The 24,565-nt window shown below is 34.6% G+C and overlaps 2 protein-coding genes and 1 non-coding gene across 5 annotated transcripts in view; 1 reads left to right on the top strand and 2 right to left on the bottom strand.

Annotated features, from left to right (window-relative positions):
- Nucleotides 1-4,292: 4,292 nt before the first annotated feature.
- Nucleotides 4,293-7,679, bottom strand: LOC117779821 (rab GDP dissociation inhibitor alpha). Its single transcript, XM_034616142.1, has 3 exons — nucleotides 7,175-7,679; nucleotides 5,404-5,879; nucleotides 4,293-5,334 (listed from the first exon to the last, which is right to left on the bottom strand). The coding sequence occupies exons 1-3, from the start codon at nucleotides 7,566-7,568 to the stop codon at nucleotides 4,873-4,875; spliced, it is 1,332 nt and encodes a 443-aa protein (XP_034472033.1). The 5' UTR covers nucleotides 7,569-7,679; the 3' UTR covers nucleotides 4,293-4,872.
- A 1,277-nt stretch (nucleotides 7,680-8,956) lies between these two features.
- The window catches only part of LOC117780255 (probable phospholipid-transporting ATPase VA), a 35,647-nt gene continuing 20,038 nt past the window's right edge, over nucleotides 8,957-24,565 (top strand). For 2 of the 3 annotated variants that reach the window (XM_034616708.1, XM_034616706.1), the window contains exon 1: nucleotides 19,900-20,945. In XM_034616708.1, coding sequence (XP_034472599.1) covers nucleotides 19,900-20,945 — 1,046 coding nt within the window. Of the gene's footprint in view, nucleotides 9,128-9,721; nucleotides 9,851-19,740; nucleotides 20,946-24,565 lie in introns of those variants that run through there. The other variant, XM_034616707.1, reaches the window with a different exon arrangement.
- Nucleotides 19,495-19,567, bottom strand: Trnak-cuu. The gene has a single exon. It is a non-coding gene; the product is annotated as a tRNA-Lys (tRNA).

Here is a 24,565-nt window from a genome sequence, read left to right as displayed (position 1 = left end):
TCAACAACAAGTTTGTTGCCTCTGTTGGCTCTGTTGCCACTTGCAAGGCAGCTTCATGCCACCAATTTAATTAATCTGCACAAAATATGCAACGTTGCAAAAGTTTGCCAGGCGTCGCCACACACACAAACACAAACACACACACACATGCCAAGATATTGCCACAGTTTGAATGCTTGACACAAAAAGTGTGTGGGTGTGTGTGTGGGCGCCTAAAAGCAGACAACGGCAAAAGGAGCAGCAGCAAGAGCAATAAGATTACTTAATTGATTTAAATTTGCTTGTCTAGTGGGAAAAGAAGGCGTGGCAGGGGGCTGCTTGATGATGTTGCACAGTGGCGCTTGCGATAATGAAGTTGTTGACAAGCTCTTGGGCAAAAGAAAACTGAAAACAACAACAAAATAACAACAAGAAGTGGAGAAAATAAGGGGACAGAAGAAGATCAACAGCAGCTGCAACAAGGACGTCGCCGAAGAAGTGCAAGTAATTGAATGGTAGCAAAAGCAACAGCTGCAGCAGCAACAACAACAACAACAACACAAACAGCAAGACAACTCGAGTAGTTGACGTTAGTTGCAGTTGCAACAGCTTCAAGTGCCGCACACGACACACAAACTGAACGAACTTTCTTGCCAAGGGATGTTGGCAACGCGTCGTATGCGTTATGTGTTCTATAATTACATATAATTAATGACATTATGCCCTAAGAATGCCTGGCTAACATATTCAATTTGTCAGCATATGTCAAAGCATCATTTCCTTCTTTTGTCCCTCTCCTTCTTTATCAGGTCATATTGCGCATACGCCGCATAAGCCAAAAGCCGAAGCGACCGCGTTTCATGTTCTAATCCGAAACCACATTCTTAGACGAATCATTGTCGCCACCAACTGACCCGAAAGTCCTGTTTGTTTTTGTCTTAGACCCTGTGCTTAACAATTCCAAGGGCTCCATTAAGTTTCATATATCAAAGTGATATATACATAACACTTAAAAGGAGGTAAATGTATATCTTTGATCAACAGCAATAACCGATTCGAAATAACCGTTAGTATGAAAGCCTTTATCCCAGTGTCTATAAAAGCTGCTCTTAATAAATTTAGAATCAAAAATTAAGAATATTTTTGTCAAATGTAAAAATATTCCTTAAAAAAAAGTTTCAAGAAATATTATTACCTTAAATTTGTCTAAAAAAAAATATATATATATATATATATATATATATTTCAAACGAATATTCGTTTAATTTTATAAGAGATTCATTTTTTTAATCAATGTAGAGAAAATACCGTACAAAATTAATGCGTCTTAGTAATTTCTTTTTCTGACTTTTAATATTATTTGTACCATTTATTATATCCTGTGGCAAAGATATATTTATATATATTAACATTATGCAAAATGTATGTCTAAATGAATGCGGCGATCTCAGCAAGTATAAATTTTAGAAACATAAAGTTCATTTAACATTTTTTGTAACAGAATAGTTTTTTTTGAGAGTGTTACAGGGTATTATAGTGTCCGACTTGGTTTTATTTGAATTTTTAGTTTGTTTTTCTATTACAGAATAAGTGCAGGGTCTCGCGCAGTCGAGTTTGCTCCATTGCAGACCTTTTTACCACTCTTTTTTGTCCATTGCGTCTGTTATTAGGAGAGCCCACTGCGCCACACGTCACTCGGTTGCACGCTCGTTAGCATTAGCTGACCAACAGCAACAACAGCAACAACAACAAGGACCCTGCAACATGTCTGTCCTTACAAGCAGCTTAGTCATGCCCTGCAGCGACGATAAGGAGGGTGAGCACGACCAAGCCGAATTTTCACTCCCCTTTTCTGCTGTATGTGACTTGCATGCTGCTCGTTGCACTGGCCGCCAAAGTTTTGACTTCAATTTGCCCAGTTACAAATTTTCACCAACAACAGCAAAAAATGGCCAAAACTAGAGTGTGATAAAAGACTTGGCTATTTGGTGGGACGTGTCCTGAGCTTTGCCTGCAATCATCGAGCACAGCATCATTAACCCAAGCCCGGAATGCTCATGATTTGCGAATTGTGGCATCGGAGTGTCTAAACATTTGCCAATAGATAAACTATTCGATAATAGCCTAAACAATTCGATAACTTACAGTACTTAGTTAAAAAGAGAATAATTAAAATGGTATATAAGACATTAAAGACGTTCTATAATTTTTAATATATGCAGAATTTGACAAGCATGTGTTTTCTAGTTAAAAGAGAGTGAGAGTGTGTGAGAGACTGCATGCAGTCAGCGGGTTTAGGGTACACTAACTAGGTGAATTAATCCCTTCGAGGTCCCAAAATGTCGTTTGCTATCTCTTTTTAGTGCTTGCCGAAAGAGCGACATGAAAATAGTTTATACATTGACAAAAAAAAAAAGGTTCTAAAATCAAGATTTTGATCTCAGAACTACGATTTTTGGTCTAAAAAATGCGTCGAGAACATAAAATTCTTAAATTAAAAGAACACTTGATTTTAAGAACATTTTAAATAAGACCTAGTTCTTATTTTAAGAATAAATGTTCTTAAAATTAAAATAAAAAAATAAAAATAAATATAAACAATTTAAGACTTTTATTCTAATATTAAGTTTTTTTAGAATAATAATCTTAGCTGAAGTAATTTGGTCCTAAAATAATCTTATTTTTAGAAAAACTTGAGATTTAAAATTTTGAATTTTCAAAATTTCAAAGAGGCGACCCTTACCATCAACATAGAACCATAAATTTGGAGAAATTTAAAGAGCGTGCCTACAGATTCTAGCGAGCAGTGTCTACACGATTGTAAGAAGAAGAGCTGGTGCTATAAATTGCCCGTGGGCGTCAGTTGCGTAACGCTGCCGTTTATATACATATTTATCTCTGTTTAAATTATTTAATCAATTCTTTAAAAAGATATTAGTTTTTTAATACACAATTTTAGTTTGATTTATGCTTAACCTTTTTTACTTTTCCAATAGCCACAAGGATTTGGCGTCTGTCCTCTCAGCTCCCTTTCCCCTTTCTATAACGGAAATTGAAAAAATTTAGTCGGCATTTTGTTGGACAGTTGGACAAGAAAAACTGTCAACAACAGCACTATTAAGCTAAATTCAATATAGAGGAGCATTGCACATTCATATAGACGCCCTTAATCCGCCTCCTTGGGAGCAAATGGGGAGAGACTGGGAGGTAAGTCGTGTCGTTCACATGCATTTTATTAAAACATTTAATATTTTTTTTCTGTGCGTTTTTCTATATTCCTTCCTTCCTTCCTTCGAATGCCAGTCAAACACTTTCTCTGAAGTTTGTAATTGTGGCAGCGATTTTTCTAGAGCTTCGAGTAAAAATTCTACTTCTATGTTTCTCATGTTTGTTGAGAAATGTAAGAAAATGATTCGGAAACACTCGGCTTGAATAGTGAATAATTCCTTGGAGAAACAAAAATAAAAACTTTACTTTTTCTAGAGTTCCCTACTGAATATATATATTTACATCTAATCTTTTTAAATCTAGTAATTTTCTATTTTATTTCATATTTTCCTTATATTTTGTTAAACAGAATTCATCCTTTCTTCTCTCATGTTATTTTATTCCCTCCCTAGTTTTGAGAAACTTGCACAGATCTCCTGCAGTTCTTTTCGTTGATCCTTACCCAGTTTTCTCTATCTCTGAAAAGAACTCCCAGTCAAATGTTAGCCAAAATCCCAGCAAATATTTATGATGCTGCCCGTATAAAATAATTTCCATTCCACACTTTCATTTTCATTATTTTGTTTTGAATTTTTATTAAAAATGTAAATTCTGAAAATGCGGAATACCATAGGTTTTGTTGATCTGTTCTCGTATCGTATTCATATATGTGGATGCACAAATAATTGGTTGAATTTCGTTATCAATTTTCAATTGTTTACACTTTTCGCTGAATTAGTCTGATTTGTTTTTCACTTTACTCAGCTTAATTTTGAGTTACAAAATATTATTTGCATAATTTGTGTACATATTATAGATTTTCCTTTATTTTTTTTTAAGGTTTTTCATTTATCATATTTTTATTATATACGTGTCATTGTGTTTTGTCATGCACAAATTTTAGACGATCACAAAACAGAAGAACCAAGCATCTATTGATATCAATATACACAATACATGGCATATATATATATGGTGTTACACATATTTATTGTATACAACTGAATTGCAAGCACATTGATCATAGTAAAATGTGGGGAGCATTTGTTTATATAAACTTGTGTATGAAGCAGGAGTTTGACAACTCGATCAGTTTTTTTTTTTTGGGTATGGTAAAGTGACGGTGAGGGTGACAGTGGTCAAAAGGGTAATCGTGGCTGTTTTCGAGGATTATACATCAAAGTTTACATGCATTTCAATAAATTTTCGTTCACAACAATAAATTTTGGCTAATTTAAGTGGATTCGACTCTGCCTTATGTTATTTACTTTAACTGCCATATGCTGCATATTTTTTTTTATGTATTTTAAGTATATATCTTCTAGGCATATACCAATATTGCGACAAGCAAGCAATGTTTGTGTTTCTTTTCTTGTAATACATATCTAAAATGTCATTTCACATAAAAATATTATGCGCCGTGTGATGAAAAATACATGTTTCATGTTTGTTGTTGTTGTAATACATTTTGTAGTTGTTGTTTGTTTTTCAAATTTTATTGGATATTTAAATCGCTTTTGGTTTTCTTTTTTTGGCAACGGCCGCACAACGATGCTAAAATAATGTTGTTGTTATTGTAGTTGATGTTGTTTTTCTTTTGTGTTGTTGTTGTTGTTGAGCTGCAAGTTGCCGTGTCGTCCTGCCACAAGCGCGCACCCATCCACCAAAGAATCGCACCGTGTCCATTTACTGATCCTCATCGCCGAGCTCATGCTTAATTTTAGAGAAGTCGAAAGTCTCGCCAGTTCCACGCTTGAAGATGTTCAAAACATCCAGGCAAGTAGTCTCAAAGTGCGTGGTGGCATCATACGATTCCGAGATGAATATTTGCGATTCAAGGCCATCATCGATTGGCTCCAAATAATCCGAAATGGTGACAAACTTTTGTGCAATCGGCTCGAGCAAATCCAGACCAGGCTTGATCTCCACCTCGGGATTCTCAGTCTCCACTGTAGTGGAGACCATGCCCACAAACCAGCCCTTGGCGGCCACCTGATGGGTGGAGCTGACCAGAGATACATAAATGTCCGATTTGCGACCGACTTGCTTTTGTGGAATGATGATTTGAGTAGAGAGTCCATCCTTGGTGCTTGCCACCGGATGATCTAAGATGCAAATGCAACGAATGACCTTGCCACGCTTGCGCACCTGTTAATTGAATGCAAGAGAAACGTTATTGAAGCAGACAACTAAAGACAATCCAACGAATCAACTAACCTTCTCGGGCACATAGCTGGGATCGCAGTAGACCTGCTTGCACTTGGCGATTTCATCGCCAGAACGCACGCCCACGACCTTGCCGCCCTCGCCAAGGACAATCTCGTCAATGGGCTTGTCCAGCATGTAGGTGCCACCATAGATGGCCGATAGGCGGGCAAAGCCCTGCGGCAGCTCTCCAAGACCATACATGGGATACAGATAGGGCGATTTGCCATATCTCGCCAGCGAGTCCGAATACAGTTTGATGCGTCGTATGGTGTTTACAGCCGGCTCATTAAGATACTCATCATCACGGAACAGCGCCAGCGCATGACCAGTAAAGTCCTGGGTGTTCTTGTCTAGCCCAAACTTGTCATAGAGGCCCTGCATGTTGGCTTTGGTTGGATCAAAGTCCTTCCAGGTCTTTGGGTCATCCTCTCTAAAGTCCTGCACGTAGATCAAGAAGTTCCGGAAGCGACGCTTCTCAAACATACCTGGAGCACAAATAAACAATCAATTTAGTTTTATTAAGAGTCAGACATTATAAAAATAAATTGTAAATGTCAATTTTCTGCGTGTATTTAAAGAGAAAATAAAAAGATTGGTCAGAACAAAAGTAAAGTTATTTGTTTATAGGATGATTCCCGAATCATTAACTAAACTTTTAAATTTGACAGATTTATATTTAAATGTTTGAATGTTAATGTTCTGAGGGTTTTCAAGTGAAAATGAAAAGATTAGTCAGAACAAAAGATAATAAAGGTAGATGTATATAGGATTATTTTCAGGTCATTTACTGAATAAAGCAAATACTTTGAAGCACAAAGCACTGATCTGTTTACAGTTTAAACGGTATAGAAACAGGATATAGGGTTATATGTTGAAGTGGGGAAAGGAGGTGGGGAATTTACACTAATCCCCTAGCGACAGGCAGGACGACAACTTGAAACTGTTAATTTGTGGGCAAACCACCACCAACAGCTGAATGACGTCATGTTCAGCGTTCATATGTGGCCTGCTTATAACGGCTCATTGTGAAAGGGTTCAACGCGCCTTGCGTGCCTACTTTTTATGGCCAACTCACAAAATTGGCAACAGCAGCACCGAATCGAGGAGAAATTCGCAAACAAAAACAATTAAAAATGCATTGTGATTGGTTAATTGCGTTTTGTAATACCAGAGTCCCAATTGTTTAAACAATTTTGGCCAAAACAAAGCAACAACAACAAACACAAAAACAATTCGCAGCTATTGAAAGATGAATCAGCGCAACAACAGTTAATTACTTAAAGTGTGAGAGCAGAGTTGCCATATGTGCCAGGTGAAACAGCTGGCAGCACTATCATTCTAATTGTGCATGAATGTGTGTGCTTAAAGAAACACAAATAATGCGTTTATTAATCTTTCTATTAAGTTTTGCACGCTCATTCGCAATGTCTGACGTTGAGTACAGCATCAAAAAATAAAAGCATAGATGAAATTAGTAAAATGGGGGCAGCAGCAGGCAGGAAACAAGGCGGCTTTAAACGCTCTCACACACACATACGCACACTCACACAGCAGGGCCACTACAAATACGTGTCACAGTAAAAAGCAAAAACAACAGCAGCGAGTACCATTCGCCAAATGTAAGCCGAGACAAAGAAATATGGAGAAAACGCAAAAGGGGAGCGCATATAAGAGCGAATTATGTATGTATATACAATTTTCGCAGGTACCATTGCAATTTTACTGTCGAATTTTAGCAAATGTATAGAATTTGTTAGTTGAATCATTTGAGAAAACTTACCCATGAGATCAGATGCCAGCGCCTCCTTTTGATCCACCGGCACTTTGGCAATTTTTCCACCCTTGTAAACGTAACTGCCCTCAATTGACTTGAACTCCAGATAACGGGTGACGCCCGTGTGTATCAGCAGTTTCACTAATTGCCCATTGGCCATTAAAAACTTGGGAATCAAGTCAACATTCCAGTCACGACCACGCCCGAATTTCTCGCCAGGCGCCTCCAGGCCATAACGCTGGAACAGCTCCTCCAGCGGTGTAATGGAGGCCGACTCGCCGCCATAGTATTTGTTGCGATCAATATGCAGGACTTTCTTGCCAGACACGGAGAGCATGCCGCTCAATATGCACTCCTTGAGGCCGGTGCCCAAAACTATCGCATCGTATTCCTCATTCATTTTGGCGTTTTGATTACAATGCACCAGCTACTTTTTCAATTCAAAAGATTTTCACTCTGCGACGTTGTCGACGTTTTTTACAATTTTCGCTCAATACAATTTTCTCTACTCGCCACTGTAGGCAACTTAGTCCAAAGGCTGCCACCCTGCAAAATTTTCCGATCTGGCACCATTTTGGTAACTTAAAAATTGTATACCTTTTTTAGACAAATTCTAAATTTTTAAGCTTAATTATTTGCAGAGCTTTTATTAGAATTAAGTCAATTTTCTAATATTATTTTAGAATAAAATTTGTAACTTAAGAACTTCAAGCCTTCATTACCAGTGTGGCAAACAACGCGTTCTAATAATTAATACTGATTCAGTATTTATTAATTACCAGGTGTTCTGGTATATTTTAGGTATACAATTTAAAGACGTTACTTATCATTAGCAATTTCCCCCTGACTTCTGCAAAGTTTAATTTTTTTTTTTTGATTTTCAGAATTAAATTGCAGGGAGAATTAATAAGCTAAATACTCGGCTAGTATTTCAGCTATTTTGCATCGCAACTTCAGGTATTTTTCGGATGCTTTCCATCCAGAACAGTTGGCAATAGTGACTCCCTTTAAAATACCATCTTCTTACCTTCTCTCTCTGGATTTCTGACCTGACTTAACAAAATTGGCCACTCGCTGCTTTTATTGCGTGCTGCCAACCGCATTCATTTAGGTTTTACGAACATTTCTTTTTTTGGCGCGCTGTTTAAATAGGCTGCTTAAGCGCGAGCACCAAAAGCAATTTTACAAACAAAACATTTAACACGTAATTTTTGAGTATTTTTAGTATTTTAGTTTTGAACCCATTTCTTATCACTGACACATGGCTTGCCGTGATTTCAAAAACACTTTTTTAGTTGGCATTGTTTTTATGAAAGCCCCCGAAAATTTTAATTAATATCAAAGCAACAAAGTAAAATATGTAAATTTTGAACTATAAATTCTTTTAATTTATTTGTTAAAAATTCATTGTTTTATCTATTTTGCTAAGGTAATTAATACGTTGATGTTTTATAATTTCGAATTTAATCTTTTTTTTTAATTTCTTTATTTTGGGTGACATTTATGCTTTGCAAAATAAACAAAAGGTGGCACCACATTTTTGAAACTCGTGGCTCCCAGAAAAGAGCGATTGCATTTTCATAATTTGAATTTATAAAAAATCGAATTCAAATCTTGTTTATTTTAAGACCTCTGTATATAATTGTTATCTTGTGAAAAAATTAAAAAAAAGTATTTTTTTTTAAGCTACGCGCGAAACATATTTGTGATCATACGGTCGACAGACTGTGGCGGTTTAGCGATTAATAAGTGCATATCGATACATCGGCATCCCTAATGACATCGATAGTTAAACGAATTTTGGCTCAGTCAAAAAAAAAACATTGAACGAGGCGGACGCGATTGTTGTTATTATTTGGTTATTACTTTTGTGTCGTCGTTTGTTGTTTCCTTGTGTTGCCGAAGAAATAAATAATAATTTGCATTAGCTGCGCTGCAAATAAGAAAACCGATTTCAATGTAAATGCTTGCATGCTTTAATTCATAACAACAAGAAAATTGATAAAAATAATATGTTGCATTAGTGTGAGTGTGCGCTTGTGAGCATTGGTGAGCGTGTGTTGTGTGTGAAAAAGTGAAAATGCAATTTAGGCCAAAAATGTATTGAAATTCTTAACGACAACAACAGCGACAGCAAATTCGTGGCAAATTTAAAGAGTTCCAGCCACCAAAAGAAATACATACTTATATATGTACGTGTTATAAGAGAGCTATGTGTGGTCTTGGCGAGACGGAAGCGGGAACGGGATGGGGCAAAAAGTGAGCGGTTCGTTCGTTCGTTGTGTTGTGTTGTGTTGCGTGTTATTTTGTGGTGCGAAAGTATTAGGAAGGCAAACCATAATTAAATTTATTAATTGAAAAGTATTTGAAATGAAATGTAGCGCCAATTTCAAGGAATCGTCATCATCAACATTCAGATGTCAATTTTAATCAGCTCTCTTGTTTAGTTGTTATGAATCGTGCTGCTGTTCGTGTTGTTGTTGTTGTTGACCTCGGTTATGATTTGCTGTTGCTATGCTCAAAAAAATCTGTTCTCTTTATCTACAAAAATAGCAAAATATTAGTGTATGTGTGCATTTAAAATTGTGATTGAGCAGAGAATAAATAAAGAATATCCATTAAAAGTGCTACAAGAAATTACCATATCAACATTCGCATAAGGAACATTTCTTTTTCATTTGGGTAAGTTTAAAAAAAAAACAAGTTTTTGTGCTAAATTGACTTTATTTTTATTTGTATTGTACAATGTACAATGTACACATGCATGTAAGCTATACAAACTGAGAATCAAACGAACAAAAAAAAAATAAAGAAACAAACTACAACAACAACAATAAAAAAGTAAACGAGTTGGTTGCTAAGAACCAGTTACTCAGTTACTCTGAACAGCCTCTCCTACTCCCCCTAACGAGCGAGTTTTTACCTGACTCGCATCTCAGCCTCTCTCTCTTACTCGATCGCCAGTCGCAGACGTCACACTCACACGTACATATGTACAACCTATAGTTGCAGAATTGTCTCTTACCCTCTCTTTTAAACCGGCATTCAATAAACAAACACATACATTCGATTCCAGTCTTTTCTTAATTCTAGTTTACTATCGCTTCGTTTTTGTCAATAAACATAACTACAACATTACAATTTGCGATATTTTTTAATTTTTAAGGAAATCTTCTTTAAACTGTTGTTACGATCGGTTAAGAAATAAATAATTTAGCTATAGGGTGTCTTCTAGTTGAGCACTGTCAACAGCAATATTTCTAGTAGTTTATAGCTGCGATTTTTGAGGTTTCTGGTTAAGATTCAGAATGTTGCCACATCATACAGTGGGCAAAAACATGCGAGTGTGTAATAAGTAAATAAACAACAGCTGATGAAATTCGATTGAATGTTTACAGAAATACATATGGATATGTATATATATAGGTCATACCTGAACATTAAATATCAAATGACGACTTTACTTTTCTATTAAAAACAATAAAAATTCGATATCAGACGTGTGTGTGTCGTTATCTCTATATATCTGAGGCTCGATCGCTTAACCACATATTGCAGCAATTCTTCTTTTACACACAGTGCGACGACTTCTGTCTCATAGTGCCTGTCTTCTTAAGCGCTCTTCTCAATTTAGTTAAGCGTTGGTTGACGAACGACAACACTTAAAGAAAAGTCTGGGATATTATTAGAAAAGGCAAAGAAAGAAAGAACAAGAATTTTTGGATAAATGAGGATTTTATACAATTTACAGTCAACAAATCAGTTTTGAATGCAGAATTACCATTTATGGATTGTTATTATTTTTAAATAAATTAAAAACAAAAGAAATAAACATATACATTAGGTTTGTCACAATTAATGCATTACGCATTCGTATTATTACCTTTTATATTTATTTATTTGACTTCCACTACTACAAGTAAATAAATTATTTTGATGTTAATAATAAATAGTATACTGAATAACATGGCATTTAAAATGATAAAGCTATAGACATATTCTCTTGATTCTTATGTATTATAACTATTTATCTATATATTTATAAACATTAATTATTCAAATTTAATTTAAAATTTAAATAATATTTTAAAACTCATTGTGAAGTAAAGCTATAGATCTTTACAAAATTTTCTTTGAGTGAACAACTGTGCAACTGTGAGACCGTTAACTGTTTTCGCATTTGTCGTCGTTTTTTTCTGTTTGTCTATGCAATCTATTAGACGATCTCACTCCCAGTTCCAGTCCCAGTCTCCATCTTCATCTCTTGCTCTGTCTCAGTCGCAGTATCAGTCTCTTGCTTTGTTTTGTTGTTCGTATAGCCCCAGTAACCGTTAACGTGGCGCAGCCAATTGACTCCAATTCCAATTGGCGATGCAACAAACGGAAGCGTCAGTCGTGTTTTCTTGCTTACATATATATATATGTTAATATATACTTAGATCTGAAACTCGTTCCATTTAGTTGCTTTAGTTTTACTGCTGTAATTATTTCCAGTATTTGTCTATTTTAATGACCGCATTTGCTTACCATCATCATATACAATACAATCAAGTACAATGGCAGCCTATAATTTTTGTCGCGATTTACGACCGAGGCTTATCACCTTATCCCATTGCGAACTACCGAATAACGTGGCATTCGTTTTACTTTTCTGTCGTGTCATAAAGAAGATATATCTGTATATATGTATGTGCATATTTCGTTTTGGTCGTGATAAGCCCCATAGTACTGGGCATACGTGAGTGGCATTTCAAGCGAATTTTCTTATCAATACGTAGTTCCGCTCTATCTGAGAGTTTTTTTTTTATGTACTTTTAGTAATTTTGACGCCCAACGAATCAAATGAATCGATTGACGTGTTACGTATATAGTAAATTGGCTCGTGTCCTATTAGAACTGCCCTACGTTAATGAATGCTTTTATCAAAGAGCATCGCATCGATAAGAATTTATTCATATGCCCAATGCTACATTGATTATGCCACATGTTCAAGTAATTAACCTTTTTTCTGAGTAAAAGTAAGATTTACACATTTAATCAGTGCTAAAATGGTCATTATATCGATGATCAAAATAAATTGACAAACGTGTTATCGATTTGGCGAAAATTACCCCCAAAATTTATAATAAACGTAAAGATTGAAAAAAAGGCAACTTACTTGTAACTTTTTTGAATATAGCAAAAATATATAATAGAAAAAACAACAACAAATATGTTAGAGATTTATAGATCGAACGGAAAATTTCCAGACTTGGAATGGAGGCTGAGATATAGCATTTTTGTGTTATTCATTTGATCGTCTACGATTTCATTCTTTTTGCCTATTCAAGCACGCAAGTATTTTAATATCCAAATATCTAATTTCCTTAAGCATTTGTGTTATTTACAAAGTATAACCTAATAAAATAAAACATTTGCATCTGCAAACGATTTCATCTAATTTCTGATGTCAGTTATGAGGCTATAAATCAACACATGTGCTCGTCGTATATATCTTAAGTACTGGTTATCTGAATCCACAAGATTTGCATTCAAAATAGGCTAGGCAATTTTTCATTCAGCCCACACATGAAACACTTTTAAGATTGTCCACGTTTTCAAAATGTTCTCTTTCAACACAAAAAAGAGTTAAGTTATCTGCTTAAATTGTTGTTCTTTTGTTTCGGTTTTATCCACTTTGCTGATAAATTGGCATTGCTCAAAATTGAAGACTTGAATATCTTGTGCAAAATATGCACATCCGTTTGTCTTTTTTATTTGCAAAATTTCATTTCGTTGTCCGGTTGTATTTCTTTGTCTAACATGATTAATTGCCACAATTTAATCGTTTCTTTTGCTTTTAACTGCACTGCAAAAACAACAAAGTATTTTCTTACAATTTTTGCAGTTTCTTCTACTCTTCATTGTTTTGTTTTCCCTTCTCATCTATTTTTCCGCTGCTATCAACATTAATGACTTCAACGTCCAATATAATTTTCTATTGCCTGCACAGGGCAGTAAATGTTAAAGAATGGGCGATGTTTTATGACTGATTCGCCCCTCCCTCTTACAGAAAACTGCACATTGGTTTCCAAACATGCAAACAAGAGCAACACTACATAAATGTTCTTGAAGATATTTCAGTGAGTCAGACCTTTAATTCAAATAAAACAAATGAACGTTTGTGGTTCCTTCAAAAGCAAAAAAAGTCTAAGAATGATAAATAATATTTTATCACTTAGAAATTTAGTTTGAAACAAATAATATTTTTTTTTTTATTGAGTTATTTCAAATAAATATGATAAAGCTTTTGCGAACGATAAGTAAATATGTATCTTTCAAGTTGTTAAATGTATCTTTAACTTGAAGTACTTGATTTATTTATCTAAATCTTCAATGTTTTGCTTCTGTTACTGACAGATCTACCATCGTTTGTAATCTTTTCATGTCTACGTCAAAGAACAAATAATGCCTCTTATATGAATTCCTTTTTTTCTTATATAAATTTGAATAAATATGACAAATTGTCTGAAAGTGAATCAGAGCGAGAGAAAAAAAGGAAAGCAACTAATTGAATTAATTTATATGTTAATTTATTGTGTCAAATTGCTGTTGGGTGTTCAGACATCAGACTCATCTCGACCAGGTATCTCCCAGCCTCAGCGCCCACACACTCAGCTGTCAATCAGACCGTCCAGTAAACTAATTCGCCAAATTAAATTGAATGCATCGCGCCTCTGTCTCTGTCCTTGCCACGCCTCGAGCCCTGCCTTCTGTCAACAGTTACTAATTGGTCGTGCACCTTTTTTGTTGACATCGATGTTGATGTTTTTTTTATTCATACATATTTCGCAGCTTGTCTCATTGGCGATTCTCATGCGGCCATGGAATTTTTCCCATGTGGTGTCACATGCAACACCTCGCTGTTTGATTCCATTGTTTCAATGCAATTCAGAAATTAATGGTTCTACAGGTGTATATATAGATTTTTAAGTTCAAACTATCAAAGCTGACAAATTGGTCAATTCTCAGGCTGATTATATCGGAAAGATAATCCTATGTCAATTACCTTTTGAAGCTATAGGTTTCTTATCAAATTAGATTTTCTGATTCAAATTTTCTGCATAATATAAATTTATCAATACCATATTTTTACTTTATGTTATTTCCCGACCTTAAAAAACCCTATCTGAGTCTTTTTATCTGTCTAATATATTTTCAAAGGGATTTTCTGCAAAATTATGTATATAAACATTTATATATTCAAGTATTCTTATCTGACTCATTAGCAATTGTCGTCAAAAAAAGAATAACAAAAAATAAACAACAATTGTTCATGTGAGACATTAATCTCTTGACCGTTAAATGGCAACAGCTGGCAAAGCTCAAGTGCTCCAGTTTTTTACATATACATTTTTATATATAGTACAAAAAACTGATAAATAGAATCACAGCTATCGAGTAGCATTTACTTTCTGTACTTGCCAACGCACACAAAGTAAAAGAAAAAGAACCGATCTTATCCTAACTCAAAAGTAAAATTTCCTATGTGAAGAATTTGTGCTCGATTTATTTATATATCACTTCAAATTGTTTATCTGGCAAAGAATTGAATAAATTTTTTTCCAATTTGCGAAACTCATAAACAAATAGATGTAAAATTGCAGAATACCAAAAAATGCGTATTATTTGGAAAATTGTAAACATTCGCATACTTTCCATACCTGATCGGCAATTCGCCATAGCCGCAGCACAAACAACAAATTTTCCTTATACAGAGAGCATCATTAATTGTATTTTTCAACAATAAATAATAACAGTTTCCAACTTTTGTATAAATTATATAAATTGGGGCATTTGGCAATAATATCTACTATTTAAGGAAATATTTATAAAATTTATACTTTTTTTAAAATCAAGTCAGAGGTCAAATGATGATCAAAATACATTTCGTACGGAACTCGCTTCAGTTTCCGTAATGTTAAAGCTACCAAAACTATTATAGATACAAAAAAATAATTTTTAGGAAAACAAATAAAGTTGAACATTCTAATATTTGGAATGATTTTTCTGTGATCCACAAGATCTGCCATTATTGCGCATGGCAAAATTAAATGGCAATGCGATAATAGGGTATTCAGCCCCTAACATATGGCAACCATTTTTTATTAATGACACTCCTGGGCATATGATTACTAATTAATTTTAATTGCGCCATTTGCTAAAATTTATATAGAGAATATGATGATATAGAGCTGGGTTTAATTTCAGATTGCTAATGTAATTTTAACATTGTTTAACAAATATTTAATTACAAAACCATTGCTATAGTTGAGCCTTGGGCTTTTTATAATATGTATGTTGGAATTTTTTAAAACTTTGAGAAATTACGCTTTCGTCTGATTTATTCATGTTAACTTTGTGCTATTGTTTCTGAACCAAAAAGTAATCTGTTACTTATCTTTTATATTTTAGCTCATTACAATAATTACTCTCTGTGATAATCACATCATCATTATACCCTGTAGTCCTATTTATGGCTCAACGGGTATACAAATTGGAAATGAAATAGATCAATAAAATTTGCTAAACAAATTTAATTTTCAAAATTTTAAATGTATTTTTTACATCATTCAACATCTAAATTAATAGTAGAATTAAATTAGGTGTAAGTTCAATTAGTAAATATCTTTTAGTCGAGCAATCAATTAACTAACTTGTTTACTTATTGTGTTGCCAATTTTTGCTCTACAGCTTATAAATTATTTTATAATTACTATGCCCATATATGTATTTTCAATGCAAGGTTAATCGATGATTGAACTGAAGCGTAAAACAAATTAAATAATACATACAAATAGTATGTATATATAAATTTTAAAGATTCAAAGATGAATTTTAACCGCGCAATTTTCTCCTGTTTCCCCACAAAAAAATGCTGGAAATTGATATAAACGTCGTACTTATTTGCCAGATGTTGATGGGCACTAGAAATGTATTTCGATGTATGTGTCTATGAGATACATCAACACACGGAACACAATATTTGTTTTATTGAAAATACAATGAACTTTACAACAGCGCACATTTATTTTTATGCCGTTCCGACCATGCTCTGTCCCCTGCCCCCTGCCTTTCCTTATTGATAACCAATTTCGAATTTTCCTGCGGCTTGGCATTGTTTATCTTTTAAGTTTATTTCGCATATGCTCTTACTCTGCCAGCTCCGACATCTAAAAATAAATCCAATTTTGTGCCGGGACAAGAACCACCGAAAGACCAAGCCCACAGGTTCTAAAAGCACTTTGAAGTCAAACCACAAACTGTTTTCAACTGATTTAAGTGGTTTGCACTAATTAATTAGTGTGCGGGTGCGTGTAGTGAGCCATATATGACTTACCTACCAATTTTTAAGTAGAAATTTGCTCAGTAATAGGCTGAGTAACTATAGACGATAATTGAAAGAGATATTAAGATATTGTTCTTGGAGCTGTAAAGTAACTTTAACATTAAATAACGTAAAAATAGTTATATTTTGTCTATCATGCTCCTAATTTAGCTACAGGGTATTGATCTTTGAATGAACTCACGTTTTTCTATAGCTTTTTAAATAAATTTTGCTCTATTGTGTGCATTTTTGCTAGTTGCTCAACATTTTTTAAGGTTTGTCTCGTCAAATATTGTTTGGTTTCTTTCTTCATTTCAAACGTTTTTTGGTTTTTTTTGGCACACAACAATTCAAAGAATAAGTTATAAGTTCAGTTTACAGTTGTGCCGTGTCATTCACATTTCGGTTGACCTCTAATTACTTTAAAACTTTTGTTGCCAAAGGTTTCGGTAAATTTTGTAAATGATATCTTTAAAGTTGATACTGCTTTATTTATTTATTTATTCATCATTTATTTTTGTGACTATGTAAAATATTATGTTTCTGTTTTTTGAATGGAGCAAGGACAATTTATGACATTTGAGAGATACCTAAATAGATATGGTGTAGTCATCTATAAATAAATATAAATAGATCAACGCGGGAGATGCAGTTTGAAGGAAGATAATCTTGCTTATAGAAAAAGAAAAAAAATCCATACCAAAACAAAATATTTCTTTATTTAAAGTATTATTAAAGTATTACTACTCCAAAAACTACGTTTCTATCATTTTTATCGAGCTCAAGTTGATGAAAATAAATTTTTTTTAACATTTTGATTGTTTTAAAGAAGTTCAAACGTGTAGTATTAGTGAGTTATCAAACAATTGAATGATAATGACACTTAAAGTAATTTATAAACTAGAATTCTTCCCCTAATTTTGTAATTTATTTTACCTGTCATAAAAATATAACATTTAAAGATTTGGGAACTTTGTCACAAAGTCAGAGTACCCCCAAAGAAAGTGTATTTAACACATTGAAAGCCAAGAAAAACAGTCGTGTGCCAAATTTAAATTTAGATTTGTGTGTCGACATGCGGTTCATTGTTGTAGAACAAAATACACATACACATTCACATAAGTATACATATGTTTCCATAAACATACATACAATATTCGAATATACAACAATTTACCACCGAAATTAGTTCATCACTTAATGAAATTTAATAAAAAAAATACCAAACGTTCAAATTTTTTAATTTTGATGCTTTTTTCAACATGTTCTACAAAACTGCCAAAAGTCAGCACAAATTTACAACAATTATTGTATTCTTCCATCGACTTTAGAAATTTTGCATTAATGTTATTTGTGCTTGCATTTGTATTTACCTAATGTACGATCGGTTGTGCATTTTACAGCTAATGAAAATGTAAACTATTTTAATTATTTATGCACGTGCTTTTTTTTAACCAAAGTTTATGTACTCTAAAACTTGGAAATATGTATGTATGTATACAGTTAAATTTTAATTTAATTTATTTTCACTATATTCACTTATCATATTCTGTTTTATGAAGATACGAGTATCTGAATTTTATTACTGATTTGTTAAAGAAATATCTGTCTACATTTGTATATTTAATGATTTTATTATATTATATTATTGTTGTATGATGACGAGTTGGTTAAAATATCGTTTGATATTTGTATTATAACTGAATATTCGAGATTTCTCTTTTCAAATTATCTTTTATGAACCGAGTATATCTATATATTTAAGAAATTTTTCATTAATTTTTTAAGTTTTTTATAGAAAAGTTGTTCTGTAATAATTTCAAATCAAATTCTATCTTCATTATTTGTCGTCCCGTTTATTTAATTTGATACGAACTTTAGCTCGTGTCTCGATTGATTTATGATATGAGCATCGACTCATTTAGATTATTCTCCATGGTCGCTGGGGACTGTTGAATTTTTGAGATCTCTGAAAAATATAAAAATGCAAAGCAAATGAATGTTAAATCGGTGATGATGCCCTGGTATTAATTATGTTCATTAGCTGGTCGAAAATGAATCCATCTAGATTCTAGAGTATTCAAAAAGTCGTTAGTTTCTACTAATTTCTAAAGATTTATTTGATTCGATTAGGAAAATGTATACATATGATTACATCTAAAACTGGTATTCACCTAGTATTTGTTCGACTCTTGAGATATATTAAATATTAAGTTCAATTTCAACTAGTTGGAAATAAGTTAAGACTGAAAAATTCATTCTATACAAAATTGCTGAAGGTGAGTCTATTAAGTAGCGCATTTTCAGTTCTGGTTTGGAAACCATGAACTTTGGCGCTGGCCATCGATCAGTGTGGCTTAAAAACCCGACACAATCTTGTAGAGTAGTGTACACTCTACATTCTCGTCTCTCCATTATCTGCGTGACCTCGTGTTACTCTTTGACCTTGCTGGCCGTTCACAGTTTGGTTTTTGTTTTTTTATTTGTCGCTTTCGTGATACTTTACGCTTTGTAGCCGCTGTTAGCTTATCGGAAGCTTTAAATCAAGGGCGAACTTTGGAACACGCAGCAACTCTAAAGTCGCCAAGTAGGGTGTGTGTAAGTAGGGTGTCTGGCGGGTTCGACAAACCTATCAGTGGTATTTGTACACTCATTACTCATAGAGAACAAGAATAGAAACAATATCATTGCTATGTATGTTATTGGGAGTAGGAGGCGTGACCCATAAAGCGTATATATTTTTTTAAATGTCTGAAATATTAATATTAAATTTATTTTAATATTAAAATCAAAATCTTCATATTTTATTTACATTGTATGAAGACTAAGACATTACATAGTCCATGTTGTTTTTTTTTTTTTGGATCAAAACTCGAGCTCCAGCATCTTTTTTATACCAATAATAATCAGAAAAATGTAATAAAAAATAATAAAATATAATTTAAAAAAAAATTTCTTTCGCCCAACGTGGGGCTCGAACCCACGACCCTGAGATTAAGAGTCTCATGCTCTACCGACTGAGCTAGCCGGGCTGTGTGACGAGCGACGACAAATATGCGAATCTGAAGGCAGCCTTATTATAATTTATATTTAAAAAATATTTACTGCGTATCTTATTTTTAAAGACTCGAATATAGAGTATTTACTTGTTTTCATTGCTGCCATCAAAATTAACTCTTTCTCTCTATTTCTTCTGTCTTTGTAGGTGGTCATGGGTGTCGTAACTGATGCGTTAACGTGGACGACGGGAACGGTACGGGTGTAAGGTGCTAATTGGACCGTTCCCGCTATAGAGAATTAAAGAACTCCTGCAATCCAAGCGCACACAAATTCAAACGTAACCTCATGGTGTTGGCCTGTGAAGATGCCTTCAGCGAACTCCGAAGACTTGCGGCGAAAGTTTCTAGTTGTGCAACAACAACGATCCGCACCACCCAACCTGACCGGCGACAATTTCGGACAGGCACCGCACCACAGCACAATGCCAACGACAGCTCCCACATTGGGGACCAATGGCGAACCGGAGCGCACCTATGTCTTTCCGGGCACACATCAGGTGGGCAATGCGCCAACAGGTAGCATGTCCGGCGGACCTGGCATACCCGGTGTGGCAATCATATCCAGTCACGTCAACACCACTCTCAATCCCGCTGGACAGTCGCGTGGTGGCCATGCGCGTTCCGTCAGTCATGGCGGTGGTGCTATTGTCGCTGTCGGTGCCGGCGGACGACCCATTAAGTCGGCCATGAAGGGCCATCAGCGTGCCTTCTCCCAGGGTCAGATAACGGACTCGCCGCCGGGTAGTGCTGCGCCTGCGGGACGTGGCCATAGTCGCGTCGGCTCCAAAACGGATTTCATTCTTCCTCCGGGACACAAGGATGAACCGGTAAGGGAGCGTGAGTTCGGTCCTTCGGCGCCAAGCTCAGCAACTGGCGGACGTGGACATTCCCGTCAAGCATCCCGCTCTGAATCGATCTACACGCTGCGACGCACCGAGGTGCCGCCTTGGTGGAAACGTTTCAGTCTCTGCAATTACAATACCAATGACAAGTTCGAGGAGCGCAGCTATCGCATGGTGGTGCCCAACCACACGGTGCCACCAAAGACTCCAAAACGGGAGCATCCCAATGGCCAGTTTGTGGGCAACAAAATACGCACAACAAAGTACACTCTGCTCTCGTTTATTCCGAAGAATCTGCTGGAACAGTTCCATCGCGTGGCCAATTTGTATTTCATTTTCATTGTTCTCCTTAATTGGGTGCCGGCCATCAATGCCTTTGGCAAGGAGGTGGCCATGATTCCGGTGCTCTTTGTCCTGGGTGTGACGGCTGTCAAGGATTTGTTCGAGGATCGACGTCGACGAGCGTCAGATAAACGCATTAACAACACAACCTGCCGGGTCTATGACGGGTGAGTTCAAGATTATTATTATTACATAATGTCTAAAAAAGTGTAATGCTGAATTTAGCTATATTAAATACATATTTTTAGTAGAGTTATATCGGCTTAAATTGGAAATTTTATAATGTTATACAAATTACGCAGATTAGTGATGGTAAAATATATCGAAAAATCAATTTTCCATCTCTATATAAAACTCAATCCAATATTTGGATTATTTGAATTAGAGGAAACAGGGGAATAGAATTTGAACGAATTCAATAAAATTGGAATGCAGAATAAATTAAGATGCCAAACCATGATCAAAATGACATTCCGCTTGAAAATCGATAAAGTTTTGGCAAAGTTATGACAGTTCGAAGTTGCTCAAGTCTCTGACCAAATAACTTTACAAGTCAAAATAATTCTTAACTTTGACATGATTTTTTACAAGAAAATGAAAGGTCTCAGAATCAAATTTAAAGTGTTGTTTTATAGTAATTACGATTTAAGGAGTTGATTAAAAGTGAAAACTTGATATTTTATATTTTGAATTTTCGAAATTTCAAAGGGGGGACCCTTACCACCAAAATCGAGTCTTGGTCGAAAATAATTAAATTTTCTAAATGAATTAAATTTGAATACAGAATGAATTAAGAGGCCAAACCATAATCATAATGACATTCCATTTGAAAATCGGTTTGATTTTGGCAAAGTTATGACAGTTTGAAGTTGCTCAAGAATCAAGTTTAAAGTGTCGTTTTATACTAATTACAATATAAAGAGTTGATTAAAAGTAAAAACTTGAGATTTAAAATTTTGAATTTTCTAAATTTCAAAGGGGACCCTTACTATTAACGTCGAACCATGGCTATGATGGTCGAAAAAAAAATAGAATTTTCTAAATGCAACAAATTTAAATGCAGTATAAATTAAGAGACCGAATCATTATCAAAATGGCATTCCGATTGAAAATCGGGTCAGTTTTCTTCAAGTTATGACAGTTGAAAGTTTGTCAACTCTTTGACCTAGCAACTTACCAACAACCGTACGGGTAAAAGCATTTCGGTTCTTGAAAGAGAATTAATTTCGGTTACGGTTTCAGTTGCGGTACTAAACTCAAATTCTTATACGTGTATATGGTAATATTTGAAAATATAAATATTCTTAATAATAATTGTTAATCATATTCCCTGTTTTAACATAATCCCCAAAGTTTGTTCATTATATAATTAATCAGGCTCTACGTATAGGGTAGCACATGTTGAGCTATTTAATTATATTTTTAGTAAAAGTAAAACTGCAATTCATGTTCAGTTAATTTAAAAACTAAATTACAAACTTAAAATCACATGCCAAATCCATTAAACAAATTTAGTACAAAGCATTTTCAATTGCTAACGAGGCGAGAGTGCTCGACCCTTTGTACTCTTTATACACTCAGTTAATATGATATGTTTGTAACACTTTACTAGCTTTATGAAAGATCTTCTACATTTTTTTTTGTAAGTTTTCCATTTTTTTTTGGTTTTACGACAGAAACTTTCCCTTGCCAAATATAAAACAAAGCAATTCATCAGACTTCTACCAAATTAGTTGAAAATAGAAAAACGTTACCTGTTATACCGGACCCAGACAAATTGTGGTCAATTTCCGCACACTCACCCTGGCATAAAGATAGTTTTTTTTTGGGCAATTTACGATTTTTCATGCAAATTTTTTGTCTGCGATTTGTTCGCACAGATTTTTTTTAAGTGCGATCTAGAAATCGATAAGCAGACAAATATCAAAAACAAAAAAAAACAACAGCAAAGCAAGCATTAAATAGGCATTCTGTATTATAGACAACTCGACTGACATATACCCTGTAAATGTCCATAAATGCCTGAGTATATTATATGTTTGTTATATACTTTTTTTTTTAAAGTTTTTATAATCCCGAGATGAAATACATTAAAATCTTTAATTTTGTAGATATGCAAAATTTAAAAAAAAATTTAACAATATGTCTAATAAAATCTCTTAACATAGCTCTTATAATCTCTTAGTTAACTTCATATCATATCATATTTATAGCTTTGCCGCAACTTGATAACACCCTTTCTCAACTATTTAGTGGTTAGAGGGTATAACAAGCAAACAAAGTCGCTAAACTTTCCCCTCGAAGTCAATTCGAATGTCGCTGGCGTCTCTCTTCTTTCTCTCTGTCCCTGTCCTATTCACCTCTTCAACAACTTCTTGGCTTGTCAGCGGGCCTTCTGTCCCAGATTTGAGCTTCGTCGGCAGTCCGCAGTCGGTAGTTTTGTGGTTTTTGTGTGTTATTGCCCGCCTCAAGAGTTCCGTTTATTTATTTGCCTGCACGCGTCTACTTTCCAACCAAGTGACAATTTACTTAGTTGCATTGCACGCGTAGCTCTTGTTGATCCCCCCTGTCACTGGCCCAGTTCCTTTCCCCTTCTCTGTGCCCCTTTCAATATTTCCCTCAGATATCAGCATTGATTTGTAGTTAAGCTAACTTCCAGTTTTGTGGCAAGCAACCAACTGTTGTTCCTGTTGTGTTGATGTTGTTTTTTAGTTTGTTGACCAGTGAACTTAGCCATTGTTGTTGCCAATTATATTTGCATTTTTCCATTGTGCTTAATGCTAGTTGCACAAATTGTCATAAGCCATAGTGATTTTTGTAGCTGCAAGCGCACAGTGCTACGGAAACCCGAAAAAAATGTTTAAAAAAATTGTAGAATATTTTGATTACAATTATAAAGACAATATTTTCATATTTTATTAATATTTCCATTAATATCAGTGAAATGTGTATATTACAAAGTGCTATTCCATTGCATAGAGTGTGTTATAATGAATAATTGTAAATTATATTGACATAATTAAAAAGTAATTGTTTTTTATCTTTATATTATTGACTTTTCTGTGGTACTTGAATACTAGAAAATTTCTGTTACATAGCAAAATGCACAGCAGCTTATTAACTTTTCCTAATTGAAACATTTTAACACCAGAACCTATTAATTGTTATGGTTAACTTTAAGTACATGGTTATTAATATTTTAATAGAGAACTCTCTTTGTATGAATTTATTAAGCCACTTTATTAAACTTTCATTGTTTAAACTTTAAAGCCTATAATAATGTCACGTTCTAGATCTAGCTAAAAATCCAAATTGTATATTATCTGAAAATAAATGAATATCATTGCACTGTGCGAGTCCGCCCACCAATACCGTTGCTCTTCATGGTGTTTCCGTGACTCGACTGTTGTTGCAATCCGCCAAGGCAACGCTTGAATGCAAATGAGACACACGTATGTATGTACGAGCGGTTACCTGGGGAAATGGGCCCTGACTGACTCTCGAATTTTGAGTGTCGGCCACAAGCAACAGGCCCGTTTAAAATTAAACAAACACACGCACGAATCACGCCCACCAGAGGGCTATTGAGCCAACGTCCAACGACGGCCCTGATCATCTCACGGTCTTACCAATTTCAGTTTGAATTCACGACCATGTGCAATGCTTTAAATACGAATATATGTGTGAGCATGAATCACTGGCGCCTTTTTGAGTACTCACGAGTGTCTGAGTATCGTGTGAGTGTATTTGCACACTGTTTCTGCTACTGTTGACACATTGTTTGGCA

Source organism: Drosophila innubila (genome assembly GCF_004354385.1).
Source record: "Drosophila innubila isolate TH190305 chromosome 2L unlocalized genomic scaffold, UK_Dinn_1.0 4_B_2L, whole genome shotgun sequence".
Taxonomy (NCBI): Eukaryota; Metazoa; Arthropoda; class Insecta; order Diptera; family Drosophilidae; genus Drosophila; species Drosophila innubila.
This window is presented reverse-complemented; position numbering and strand designations above follow the sequence as displayed.

Excerpts from the sequence above, each read along its gene's own strand:
- LOC117779821 (XM_034616142.1), bottom strand. The coding sequence starts at position 7,568 with ATGAATGAGGAATACGATGCGATAGTTTTGGGCACCGGCCTCAAGGAG. Across the intron at positions 5,880-7,174 it reads GCTGGCATCTGATCTCATGG|GTATGTTTGAGAAGCGTCGC; the intron begins GTAAGTTTTCTC and ends TTTGTGCTCCAG. Across the intron at positions 5,335-5,403 it reads CCAGCTATGTGCCCGAGAAG|GTGCGCAAGCGTGGCAAGGT; the intron begins GTTAGTTGATTC and ends TTCAATTAACAG.